The 14022-nt window shown below is 41.7% G+C and overlaps 2 protein-coding genes across 19 annotated transcripts in view; one reads left to right on the forward strand and one right to left on the reverse strand.

Moving 5' to 3' along the window:
- The window catches only part of TRIP12 (thyroid hormone receptor interactor 12), a 139467-nt gene extending 126237 nt beyond the window's left edge, over nt 1–13230 (reverse strand). For 12 of the 17 annotated variants that reach the window (XM_086719864.1, XM_086719863.1, XM_086719862.1 and 9 more), the window contains exon 1: nt 11870–12026. The gene's annotated coding sequence lies outside the window, so the exon portion shown is untranslated. Of the gene's footprint in view, nt 1–7781; nt 7910–8043; nt 8341–11245; nt 11384–11537; nt 11600–11869; nt 12027–12876; nt 12985–13147 lie in introns of those variants that run through there. The other 5 variants (XM_086719847.1, XM_086719851.1, XM_086719848.1 and 2 more) reach the window with 5 other exon arrangements.
- FBXO36 (F-box protein 36) overlaps nt 12210–14022 on the forward strand; it is an 89307-nt gene continuing 87494 nt past the window's right edge. The window contains exon 1 of one of the 2 annotated variants that reach the window (XM_086719866.1): nt 12210–12602. In XM_086719866.1, coding sequence (XP_086575992.1) covers nt 12507–12602 — 96 coding nt within the window. In that variant the 5' untranslated portion in view covers nt 12210–12506. The remainder of the gene's footprint in view (nt 12603–14022) is intronic. The other variant, XM_025912344.2, reaches the window with a different exon arrangement.

Raw genomic sequence — 14022 nt, forward strand, 5'->3', positions numbered from 1 at the left:
AAAAAGTGTTCACTGCACTGACCTTTTTTCCGATTTTACATGTATTTCCTTAAAAAAAAAAAAAAGGCTTTTTATTGATTAAAAAACTTTTAAAAGAGAAAACAGACTTATCTTCTAACGATATAAAAATTTGACCTTGGAACTGGATAAAAGGAAAATGAGATATTCTTTACACTACTTTTACCACATTTTTAGGAGTCTGAAGTTATATCAAAAAGCCATCAAAACAAAAAACGTTAAGCCATATCACACATCTAACACTGACCTTACTGAAACTATTAGTAGTCAAAGAGACTATAATTAGCAACGATAAAATCTTTGAACCTGGATCAGATGTACATACGGTCCCCAAAAAACTTTTCCAAACACTTCATGTTAGTCCAGGTCAGGATACTTTTCCTTTCCATCTTTAAAGTGTCATTTTAATTGTCCATTAAATTTACTAACACCTAAATTATAACATCTGAAAAACAATAAATTCACACCCTGTTGACTGTAATTTTAGACATTTACAGCAACTGTGACAATAAGCCATCATTTAAAAGAACTATCATATGGTTCTGTTATATAGAATAAAAGCTACTATTAAACTCCTTCTAGGAGCCAATACCTAATCAAAAAAAATTGTAATCATAGCAACTACCATCTCATCACTTCACTGTGAACAAGGTACTGTGCTAAGCACTTCACTCTCTCGTTACAAACTCAAAAGAATCCTGTAAAGTAAGATTTTTCTATAATTTGCACCTTAATAACTTGTCCAATTTGAGTTCAAACAACCGGGAAACCGGGACCAAATTCATCTTGCTGTTGAGTCCACCGAACCTATCAAATTATCTCCTTCAACCTTAAGACTCTACCACTTACGTAATTCCAAGATGATGTCAGAGAAACCCATCTTCTCAAACCTCTTTTTAGACAATCAACAAAGGAAAATAGAAATGCTTCCTCTCAAAAAGAATGATTATTAACAAATAAGAACACATCGAGCACTTATCCTACAGTAGCCACTATTTTACGGTTTACACATTAACTAATTTAATCCTCACAACAAGCCTACGAAATAAAGTGACTAAAGCCGAAATAAAGTGACTGACCCAAGGTCACAAAGTTAATGGAATCAGAGCCAGGGTTTAAATGAAATCCCAGTCTTTGTTCTTAGCCATTTACACCAAATTCCTTCATCGCTTAGACATTATCACACGATCTTTAGAACACATAGATGCCATTTCAAATTCCTGTGAACAAAGTAAAGGTAGCAAGTAATACTGTGGAACGGGGGCTGGCAAACTGGCACACAGGCCAAATCAGGACCGCTGCTTCACCCTGTAGATCACTTTCATTAAAACAAAGTCAGTGGCTGCTTCTGCCCCACAACAGCAGGGTAACTGCAACAGAGACTACATGACCCACACAGCCCAAGATATTTGCTGTCCCGCACCTCGTGAAAAAAGTTTACTGACCCTGGTTCTGGAAGACAGGGTATAAACCTTCCTCTAAACTATCCAAATTAATATACATTTTTTTCTTCATCAATATAACAACAGCAGCAGCTATACCATTTATCAAGTATATACTACCTATGCAAGATTCTAATACCAACCCATTTTATTCAAAAGAAAGCAAAGTCTCAGAGGGTTTAAATGACTTATCCAAGATCACATAGCTAGAACAGGGAGCATCTTAAATACAGAGTTTCTGGCTTCAAGGCCCATATTTTCTATATGGCACCGCCTTCAAAGTATGTAAATGTGTATAGCCATAAAAAAGCAAAATTGTCCGAGTAAACTGACTGAAGTTTCATGATAGAAATGCCAACTTTAAAAAGAGAAATGTTCATGTAAATGTATGCACTGATTAATTGACTCATACTTCCATCTCATTTTCCATTATACTATATTTATATAATCCCTGTTATCCTAGTTGGGGTTATGAATAACTCAAAGCATAGGGATACTCAAAGCATAGGATACTCAAAGCATAGGAAGAATATGGTACATTCTGCCTATGTAATGTCATGGGGCAAAAAAACTATTAAAACAAACACAGAATCTAGAATGTATTTACTCAGTACAATGAACCAAAAATGACATCCTCTTCTGACACAGACACTCACCCACCTTCACTACACTTCTGGTCTAGAATGTCCAACTCTCTTCTATTTACCCACTTACCTATCCATCCCCACCCCACCCCCCTCTTCATTTCCCATCCCAGTCCCCTGGATACTGACCTACACACCACTGAGCTAAGGGAAGAATGCAACAGAGATCGGTTGCTATGATTCATAAAGCCTTTTTCTTTATTTTTATCCCATTAATCTCCCACACCATGACTGCTAAGGCTATATTATGCATATCTATAGTGAAAGCCACATCAGAAATACAACATGGAATTGATTTTAGAGTTAAATGTGGTCATCTTACATATCTTCAGAATCCCAAATCTTGATCTAGGACTTTAAGTCAGTAGTATTCAAAAATATTAATTCATACCCTTTGATTATTTATACACATTAATTCTATGCCCACTGCTAACTTCAGACTACCTTAACTGAGAGCAAAGATGTCTTTACATGAGTATTTTTCTAGGTGTGAGTACAGCAGCTGCTGAAACCAACATAATTTTTTCTACTGGACCAGGATTCTAATACTGGACCATAAAACAGACATAATTGCAGAATTTTTTTTAGAACTATTGTTTCGCTAAGTCTCTATGTGTTCCTTAAAAGAACTACAGATTAGGACGTTCCTAACTATAAAACTCTTAATATGGAAACTTCCCAAATCCTTTACTCTCACATCAAAAATTTAAATCAACTCAGCAGGCATCCTGAAAAAAGTTCTAAGTATCTCTAAATATAGTAAACTCTGAAAAGTTAATTGTGCATTATGAATCATCTTATTTTTCTTTTTCAGTCACACAAAAAAACTAACACACGCTGAATAGAAGTAAATGCAGAAGTAGGAGGCCCATCCACCAGAAAAGAAATGCTGCTATTCCAGCCAACATTAAATTGACCAATTCCTTAACTGATTCAAGAAGCATAAATTGGGTATCATTTAAAACTAGTGCCACCACAAAGATCCTAAATGATAGTGTCTTATCTCTCCCGAAATTCCTTTCAGAAAACTTAGTGTGTGTAATGAGAAGATACCTGGAGAAAACATGGCCTGACCTAATATAGAGGCAGCTGAAAAGTAATACTAGATGGTTCAAAGAGGCAGAAGCAGATTATCTTACACGGCCACACCAAAGGCTGAAATTCCCCAAGTCTTACCTCATAGCAGCAACTGGAAGGGCAAACTTAAAGACGGGGTGAAGAGTAAAGTAGAAAAAAGAACGAACTCTGCAACTGACAGTTTAGTTTTCGGAGAAAAGTATGCTGATGTCAAAATATGTAAATCAACACTAAAGTTCCTACAGACACTTGAGAAATAATTAGGAACAAGTCTGATCACAAAGGTAAGAACTACTGACTCTTCTCAAAAATCAGCCTAATTGTTGCCATCTACTGGGAGGAAGGCAGAAATGCTTGCGGGTCAGGGACGGAGGGGGAGATGTCAAGTCCCTAACTCCCTTTTGAGACGAGGCTGCTTTCCCCAAGTGGGTAGAAGAAATGGAAATATAGGTTTACTAAAAGAAAAATTAGACAGCTGCATGAATACCTTACATTAAAAAACACCCATGTCTCTTGTAGCAGTAAAATACACAGCCTTCACAAATGTCTCTATTCTACAGTCCACAAAATCCCACAAATTTTGCACTCTATAACTTGAACAGGTATTTAATTCATGAATTTGCACTAACTGCTAGCATCTCTGCTATTTCCCCATAAAAATAAAATGAATGCAAACTGCAGTCAGCAAAGTCTACGAGAATATTCTAGAAAGAAAAGCTGCTGGAAGAAAGCTAAATGTTACTGCTACCAGACCCCTGAATGAAAGTATTATTCTCTGCATCTTCAGTTTCCCTCCAGTCACCATCTAACTTCATTTCCCAATTTTGAAATCCTATCTTGCCTACTCTTGAAAAAGGTAGAACAGTCTACTAATACATCAACTGGAGTGCTATGCAAATATTTTACCAAGATATTTAGCTTGATGAAAGAGGGAATATTAATTTGCACTTTTTAAAAGTATGTAAATACTTAAGCCACAACATGCTTTTTTTAAAAACATCATTTTTTCTTTTACTGCATTAGATGTTTAGCAGAAGTTTCTTTTACACCTGACATTACTGAATAACTCACAAAAAGTCATGTTATTAATTCTGGAACAGTACTCTGAATTTAAAAAGAAAAAAATCTCTGAATAAACAACAGACGAATGTGTTAAGACAAAATGATTGCCAGCTTCCACTAAAGATTCCATGACTGGACAGGAGCAACAGGAGTCCTTTAGACATCGCCTGCTTATTTACTGGAAGTATTCTAACTACTAAGTAGGGACACTAAACAACAAGTTTTACCTCCATGGCTTCTATCACCCCAAAACTTACCACAAACACGCCTATAACATACAGTCCTAGAAAGGGAAGCAATTTCATTGAAAGACAAATAAAATCTAAAAGCACTTTTTCTTTGCAGTTCACCTACAAAGTAAATATGCCCGTACACTTTTTTCATGTTGTCACAGCCTATTCAGGGATTAACAATAAAGTCAACATGTCTATTTGTTAAAGCTAATTTCTTGATCTCCCATTTAAGAACCTCAATCAACACAGCCTGAATTTTCTGTTAGTTCATAAATATGGATCCTCTACTGCAAAGGGCCAGTTTAGCTTCCCATCAGCCCCTCGCCTCAATTACACCTTTGCAAGTTACCCATTCTTCTCTACCTACCCAAACGATCAAGGACAGTTCAAGTAGCAAGTCTTCCTCAGTAACTGCAACCTAGGACTGAATCTCTTTCTAAACCTCCGAGGGCCCACTGTATAAAAAACTCAACTTTGTACTTCGTAACAAATATGCACAATGTTAAATGTTGTGTTCTACTATCATAGTTTGAACTCGTTTACAGTAAAGGACATTCCAACGTAAGAGATCTTTTATAAATCTATTTCTCTTCCGCACTCTTCAAGAAGGCAAACCTGGTATGGAACCAGAAACGCACATGGATTAGTTGCTGAGGAAATATCTGCACAATGAAAGTACTTCCAACAATTTATTCGGTAAAGCCAAATTTTGTGCCCTAATTCTTCTGTTTCTTAATTTAGATTCTCATATCAGGTTTCCTAAACGTAGAAAACCTGCATTTAGAATATCTACAGGATACTTCTCGATGCTAAACACTATACTATATATAGTTACCAAGTTTGAGAAGTGTTTTTCAACTAAATGAAACAAAAACTCAGGACAGGAACCTTCTGTATTCCTCCCAGCAGAGACCTGGCACACAGTAGCACTTGATAAATACGTATCGATAAATATGCTTTTATCTACTGGTACACAGAATTCTCAAATGCTAAACCTAACATCACAAAGTCAGTAAAATGGTCTACTGTCTTATCAGTCCCTTAAGTGCATATTTTAATGAACCTAATTCTGAAAAATTTATATTCTAGCATCCTACACTCAGCTACCAAACCCTGAGAAACGAAAATAAGCAAGCAGACAGAAACCATGGCAAATGGTGCTAATAATACTTCATAATATAGTTTCTCAATGTGTCACCGAAACGAACTCTATCCCTGCCCATATACCATGCAGGTTAGGAGCCTTGTGCCAGCCACTGTGGGCATGGAAAAATTAAACCTTTAGCACAAGAAGCCAAAAATTTACTTAAGAAGAAGTAAGCAACTAATTATTTAAGGCAGATGGTGAAAGCAATAACTAGTAAAACGTTATAGAAGAAAGAAGTGAAGCGTAAAACTCTTACAGTAGCTACCCACAGAAAAAGTTAAATGTGTAAATGTCACTACAAGAGATACAAGATGAGAGAAGGGTATCAGTCCAGGTAGACTCAACAGTCAAAGTCCAGGCAAGAATGCTGAGGTTCCTGGAGTGTGTTCAGAAGGAATGAACAGCTCAATGTGCCCACATCCAGCCCAGGGCACAACACAGACAAGATTATAAAATACTGGGGCCGTAGCAGAAGTTACAGCATGTTCATATATTTCCTACTTACAAGGAAACTACAGACACTTGGTTTTCAGGAAGATTAACAAAAGGGGGAGGGGGAGCTCCATATGATCTCCACAAACCTGCTCTTTAAGGACACAAAACGGCTTAAATTACAACTCAACAGTGAATTTCAGAAGGGCTACCTGAAAAAATTCATTTTGGGTTTTCCAGGGCATCGCATACGTTTACCAGGATAAGGGCTTCAAAATGAGTTAATTTGACCTTAGGAAGTTACAGCACAAGGTACATCTATTTATTCAGAATGCTGCCCACGGGTGGAATGAGTAGGAGTTTTGAAGTCAGGGCAGAACTCACTGGTTACCACAGCCAACAAGTTCATTAAAATACACACTGAAATGCTTTAACTTCAAGTCTTGAAGGCTTGCTGATAGACACTTCAGCTTATAAAGAGCCTTCAAAGTATGTATTGGGTAGTAACCCAAATTTATAGAAGTACATCCTTTCTAAAAACAAAACAAAAATAAACTCAAATGAGGTGTAAAACTCAGCTTTGTACTTAATACACACATTATGTCAAAATCTATTTAGGGCCTCAATCTAGCATTTAAATGATCAACTATTATATGTAAACAAGGGCCAATCACAGAATATAAATGGCTTGTCCTAATTTTTTTCATATGTGATTTAAAATAACTTGCAGTCTCTAAAATACATATCAACAGATTAAAAAGAAAACTTCTATAATCATTTTTAGGATTAACTATGATTCAAAATGTTTGTCAAAACAAGACAGACATTAAGCCCTTACAAAGTATTTTCCCTTACAGTAATATTTTATTCTCACAAGACTTACTCCTCCAAGAAGCATTCAAAGATTCCTTATTATAGGCCAGACACTGTGCTAGATACTAGGGATTAAAAAGGGGGAAGACTGGCTTTAAGGAATTCATAATTGACTAAGGAATATGATATACTCAAAGACTTTCAAGTCTACATACGTAACAGAAGTATGCTCTAGGTAGAAGGGTGTTAACAAATGAGGCAATGGTCAGTGCTGCAATGAACCAGCGGAGGAAGAGCCCTGTGTTCCAATCTAGCTTTGGAGCCTAATCTCCTAAACAGCGTCTAGCATACAAATGACAATTAAATCTCGGTGGCAATTAGCCACGCTCAGATTAGGTACTTGAAACCCACAAAGGTTAAATTATTTGTCCAAGGTCACAAAGACCGAGGAAAAGGCAGTCAAGATTGCAGCCCAAGTCTACACTCAAATCAGATGTTCACTTGAATAGTGCTGTTCACTAATGAGAGGACAGGGTAGCACGCAGTTTTTTTCACTCTAGTCCGCTAACATGATGTTTGAATTCAAACAGAGCTGCAGAACTATTTACCAATAGCTTCTGCACACTCAGACAAAATAGGTAGGTCTGAATAATGGACAAGTTCCTTTTTCTTCTGGCCAATCCAGTTTAATGAAACTGTAAGAATCCCAACCCAAAGCTGAAAGGCCTCAGAGAAGAACTACAAAGCAGACTTATTTCAGCCTAGGAAACAACTTCTTTTGCCAATAACCTAAAATCAAGTTAGGATATTGGGTTTAATTAAAGAACTGCATTTTTGAAAATCCAGGACACTGGCCAAGTTAAATTTTACTTAAAAAAAAATCAAGAGACTGGTTCAGCAGAAGTATACTTACCTATTTACTGTTAAGTAGCAGCAAGCACCCACTATGTGTCAGAGTAACCCAGCAAACCAGGCAGAGATTATAAAGAACAATTGCTAGGAGTCTGTGCCTTCAAGAAATCTGTGACACAGCTGTTTGAACTATACAGAGGCAACGAAAGAAAATACACAAATGTAAAGCTCATGTCAAATGTTAAGAACTACAAGCATCGAGATTGTACATTACAATTGGCAGATTATACTTATTGTATAATATCCGTCAGATTCTCTCTTACTGTTAAGCCCTTTCCAGCAGTCAGGAAGATATGAAGAGGCTGGGACCACCAGAGCAAATAGCATCCTGAGGAATCTGTTGAGACCAAGAAACTTCCCAAGCAGGAAGGCTGGTTGCACAGTCAGCAAGACTAGGTTAACATTATTGGTTTGGAGTGGGAAGGGAAATGGGTATTATTTTCAATGAGGCTTATGGGTGCACCTTCATGCAAAACACAGTTGATACAAGATAATCCTGGACTTGGGGAAACCTATAATCCAGTCAGGAAACAAACGCAACACAGGTCAACAAATCTAACACTATAATCCCAAAACGGAGCCTATTTAGATAACCAAGAAATAAATGGGAAAGATCCTGGGATAGAAGGGTTTGAGGAAGTGCTAGGAAGGGGTGAGCTGAAGGGAACCTAAAATGGTTTAAGTAAAGGAAAAGTGCAGGTCAGTCTGGCAGTAACAGGAACCTGAGAGAAGATGAAAAGCAACAAACAGGTTGCTTTTTTCAACCTGAGTCCATCAAATTTCCTCAGCAAACGGAAAAATAAAAGGGCAACTGGTATTCTATTTGCTCGAAAAGATCATCATCCACCTAAAAGAAAAAAACAAAACAAAACGCCTCCTCCCCAAATTCTGTAAAAAAAAAAAAAAAAAATAGATTTGGCAAGGTTTTCCCTTCATTGTAGACTCTGACGCTATAAAGTCAATTCCATAAGAGCCACGATCCGAAACAGGTACATGTGTTATCAATAATGAAAATGTAAAGAAATTTCTCTAAATATGATTAACAAATTTATTCAGGAGAAAGTATGGTAGAAATCTACCATGCTGATGCAAAAAACCGAAAACCAAAACCAAAACCAACCAATCAACCCAAGAGTAACTTAACAGAAATTGGGCCCAAGCTCCACTACCAATTGAACAGCAGTTTCAAAAAATAAGTTGCTGCACTTATCTTACATCAAGGTCACCGCCCCCCACCCTTCACCATCACTGGTGAAAAGCTGTAAGTGTTCTTAATGGCCTCAAATAGCAAATGTAATTTTCTAAAACTAATGATAATATATTACAGTTATTTAGCAGTTTGTAATTTTTCACAGCCATTGTATCCACTGGGTCTCACAACCACCCAGTGAGGTAAGACAGTGACCGCCCATCCCCATTTTACAGATAACTGGAGACCAGATAGGGTAAGTGAAAAGCTCAAGGCCACACAGCTACTGTCAGTGTGTGAATTCCCATGAATTTGTGTCTCTTTGCTAGGATGATGTGATTAAAATAGGATCATAAAATCTTACGTAGATAACATTAACCCAGTAATCTTCAGTTAGAATGGAAAAGTAAACATTACTTCAAATTTACTTTGCTAGGTGAAAGCATTGATTTTACACTGGCCCAGCATCCCTTTCACTTTTTTAAAATAATCATTTTAGTTTAGCAGCTTCTAGAACTCTAACTGCCTGAAGTATTCTAAAACTTAGAAAGTAAATGAAAAACTAAAACAAAAAGCCTGTTCACGACACAAACTTAAACAGTAATTGTCAGCAGAGCAGACTTAAAAACCACTCAAACTCCTTAAAAACTGGGAATGGAATAGAAACAATGATAACGTTTATTACGGTCCTTAAATTCTTACGGATACTGGCACATTCATAGAAAGGCAGATGTGAACAAAGCCCACAACCTCAACCTCCAACCATGTTAATATGCTCTCTTAAGCATAAAATAAATGAAATAAAAACTCTGCCAACAATCTCACAAAGATGATGTAAAAGCCCAATTCAATCTTTCTGGGGTTGAACATGGAGCAGGGTTGTTTCAAAATGAAGAACTGGAAATTTTGTTTACTCTAAAATTCCCAATACTGATCTCTTTGCATAATCTAAGTATTAAAATAAATCTCAATAAAACCATCTGCAACTTATTGTCTCTAAATCTGATAAGGCCATTCCTCAATCCTAGCTGCTCCCTCCACACACACACACACACACACACACACCCCACCCCGTGTAAATGCGACACACACACACAGGCCTCATATATAGGCCTCTTGCCTTTTCCTCCAACAACTAGGACCTTTGTTCAGAGCGTCGGTTTTTTGCCCCACTCAATAGCTCTTTCAACTTTCCACCCTATATTTTTTGTTTTGTTTTGTTTTTAGAGAGGAGATCCTCAGCCTCCACTTCCTGGGTCTTTAAAAAATGAAATGCCAAAAATATCTATAGAGAGACTGGAGAGCAATAGAAAGTTGAACACAGCACTAAAGGGCCTACAAAACGGAGTAAAGCCCGGGGATCGGGTGATTTGGCAACCCAGGCAGGATCCGGGGAAGGCCGACTAGGAAAGGAGACAGCAGGGGAGCAGTTAGACGGCCACTCAGAACACATTCGCTGCGCTATTAAACGTACCCCCCGCACCCCTCACACACGAACGTTTACTCACTGCCACAGTCCCTCCTTCAATTAACTAACGAAGTAATTAAACTATACCCACCGCCAGACACGATGCTTAAGCTAACCGTCCCCAAAGTAAAACGACGTTATCAAAAACCAACCAACCTGTCTTAAGGGTTTAGGAGCAGCCCCTTCCGTTCTCTCCTTACCACACAAGGGTAACCAATTCCCCTCCCGCCCCCCCCCCCCCAAACCCGCCCCGGCCGTTCAAATGTGTTATTTCCTCCCGATTTGCATGTGTTTTTAAATCTTTATTTTCTCCCCTCTAGCAAATTAAGGATTTCTGTTCTTCTGAGGAAGGAAGCGCCACGAAGGACAGGATTGGGGATTTTCCAACCTTCGTTATTTGAAGTCCCCTCTAACTTGTTTCTGAACTAAAAACCCACTCACTATGGAGGAGGATGGAGGAGAGGGTGAACTGAATGGGCAAACGATATAATAGGTTTTATGTAATCCACATATAAATAAATTAATCGCCTGACTCGCTTTGAATACTAATACGATTGGAGTGACAATTGGTCCACCTCCCTCCCAAGTCCTGAACCCCCACCCCCCATTTCCATCCTGATCTATTTAGAAGCATGCTCTGCTCCTCTCAGCCAAGTTTCTCGGCCTCTTTTCCAGCCCCCCTGCACGCCCGTCTCGTCGTCATCCTCACTCAGCCTCAACTTCCCACGGCTAAAGAAACAGCCCAGCGCAGACCCCGTCTCCGGGCTCGCCCGCCCACAACCCTCCCCCTTGGCAGGAAACCCCTTACTGCGGTCTAAAGTCACTCCGGCCTCTCCCTCCTCTGACCCTCGCTTCCCACAACTGTTGTCACTCGAGCTGCTCCCTAGTTTCCATTTCCGGGCCGTCCCCGGCCCTGGAGCCTCTCCTCTCCCGGTTTCCGGGCCCCCCATCCCATTTCCGGGGAACCCTTGCCGTCTTCACACCCCCCACCTGCACTTCCGGCCCCCCACTTTCTCGCTTCCTAGAGGCCCTCCAAGCTCCAAAGCCCACTTCCGGCCCCCCCAGCCACCACCGGGCTCCCCAAGACCCGCACGCCTTACCCCGGTTCCGTGAAGGGCCCTCCTCATCGCGGGGGGCCTGAGCAGGGACCCAGCGAACCCTCCTCCCCCCCCCCACCCGCTCCCGCCCGGCCCCGGTCTCCCTCGAGCGTCTCGCCCGTCAACCCCCGACCCGGTCCTTCCGCGGCCCCGCCGCCGCCGGGAGCAGGCCGAGCGGGGGCCGAATCGCGGCGATGACACAACCGGGCTTCCTGGGACTTTCTGTTCCAGCTCCTCCCCACCCCCCCCCCTCGCCGCCCCCCCAGCCCCTCACCCCCTCGTACAACCCCCTCCCCCAAGCCTGGCCCGGCCACTCAGACCTGCGCCCCAATTACCTAGTTGGGCCCCAAAGTCTCCGGTCCGGACTCGGTGGCGCGGCAGTAACTTCCACTCGCTCCCCCCACCCCCCCCCGGCGGCGGCGGCGGCGGCGGCTCCTCGGGTCCCTTCAATTATCAGCTGAGCCGCAGCACCGCGGCCGGCGTGCGCCTCCGCCCGCGCCGCCTCCCTCCCCGCCCGTTCCAACACCCTCCGGGAACTACTTTGCCCGCTGCCTCGGGCTCACGGGCTCGTCCGCGGGTAAGGCCCCGCTGCCTACACGCAACCCATCACATCGCCCCTCCCTCCCCCACCGCCCGGCGTGACTCTCCCAGCGGCCTGAGCTCTCCTCCCGATCCCTTCGAGGGACCAGGAAGGGGAATGTGGGGCTCCGCTTGATATCCCTCCGCCGGGGTCACCCCCTCCCCTCCGTGGCAGCAGGAACTAATTCCCCTTCAGGTCACCGGGGACCTGAGGGTGGAAATCTCACGGATCAGTGTTCCCTCTGACTCTTAGGAGAAGGGGCCATCACCCTAAGGAAGAAACCCCCTGCTAGCTCAAAACCGGGTTCGATTTAAACTAGGGCTTTGGCCCCATGACCCCAATCAAGCCCCGCCCCTTCCTGGTTGTCTTAGCGACGGCGGTGGCGTCCCAAGATGGCGTCGTGGCTGCCGGAGACTCTGTTCGAAATTGTAGGACAAGGCCCAGCGCCGAGCAAAGACTATTACCAGTTATTGGTCACCCGGTCCCAGGCAAGTGCGAGGCGCGGTTTACCCTCTCTAAGCTCCCTGCCGCCCCGGTGGAGCGTGGAACGCTAGCCCCGCTAGGCCGAGAGCGACTGTGGCCCGCCGGAAGCGTCCGGTCCCAGCTCCGAGCCGGGAGATTTCCCTCGTCACCTCGGCCTCCTCGGCCGGCTCCTCCGTAGTCCGCGTGCCTTTTCCCACCCCAAGGGCCGCTCGTCCCTGGCGAGCTTTCCTGCCTCCCCACATCGCACCCCGCTCCCTTCCTGCCACCGAGGGTTCCTACCCGCAGAGTTCCCTCCGCGCGAAGAGAAAAACAGGCGTCCCCGGCTTGCGTGCAGCCTCACCTCAGCGTGGGAAGGAGAGAAAGAAAGACTCAGCCAAGTGTCCCAAGGAGGAGCCGGCAGGGGAGGGGAGAAAGGGAAGATCTCTTTTCCAGGGTAGGAGTTAATCATGGGGGATTTTTAAAATCTCATTGTGGTCTTTACGGGTACCACGACCACCTCAAAACTTCCTTATTTCTAGTAGGAATTGATCGTTGAGAGCTCTCCCCTTACCTTTTTGGAGCCCCTTCTATCCCATTGAAAGTGTGCGGGGGGTGGTACAAAAATGTTTCAGCTGCTCTGCGCGTCGGCCCCACCCATAATGACATCTGCTCCACAACAATAAGACCGAGGATTATGTTATCGCTGGAGTGAAGTAACCATCAGCCTATTTTTGTGACTACTTTAGCTATTTAAGGTGGGCTTTTGGATGATTTATTGTGCCCATGAAATGATCAAGTTGAACTGGGCCTCCACTCGGAACCCGTTTTCTGATTCCTGGCTGAGCTTAAGCCGGTCACTGAGATAAAGCACCTTGTACTTTAATAGATGGTATTTCTATAAAATGAAATTTAGAACTTTGTATATATTTGTTTTAGTGTAGATCTTGAATATTGCATCAGTTTTCCCGTGAGCCCTTAAGTAGGTAGAGAATGCTTTTTTTATAGCTTCAAAAGCATCAAAGTAAAAATACATATTTTATTGTTTAAACTTGAGATGTTTAAATATTGCAAGTGTAGTGTCAGTAATAAAAGCGTGATAGCCTATCAAACTTAAATATTTGATTGAACATTTTGGGGGGAATTTTTACACATTTAATTAGAATTTCTTAAAAGCTGAAATTCACTGTTTTGTACATTTTGGGACTATCTTCCATTTGTTCTAAGAGGTATGATCCTAACAGTTTCTTACTTTCTAACATTAGTGATTGAAAGCAATAACATGTTACCATAGTCATACTTCATTTTCTCTTTTCATCTACCTCACGTAAGTTAAAATGTTCTAATGTTTACAGTCTTTTCCATAATTTGTCTTTTAAACATTTTTTTGAGATTTTTCTTTTTCTTGAAGGTCTGGTATTACAAGTGTTATAATGTTGTAAGCCTCAA

Source organism: Puma concolor, chromosome C1 (assembly GCF_028749965.1).
Source record: "Puma concolor isolate L17-30 chromosome C1, mPumCon1.1.hap2, whole genome shotgun sequence".
Taxonomy (NCBI): Eukaryota; Metazoa; Chordata; class Mammalia; order Carnivora; family Felidae; genus Puma; species Puma concolor.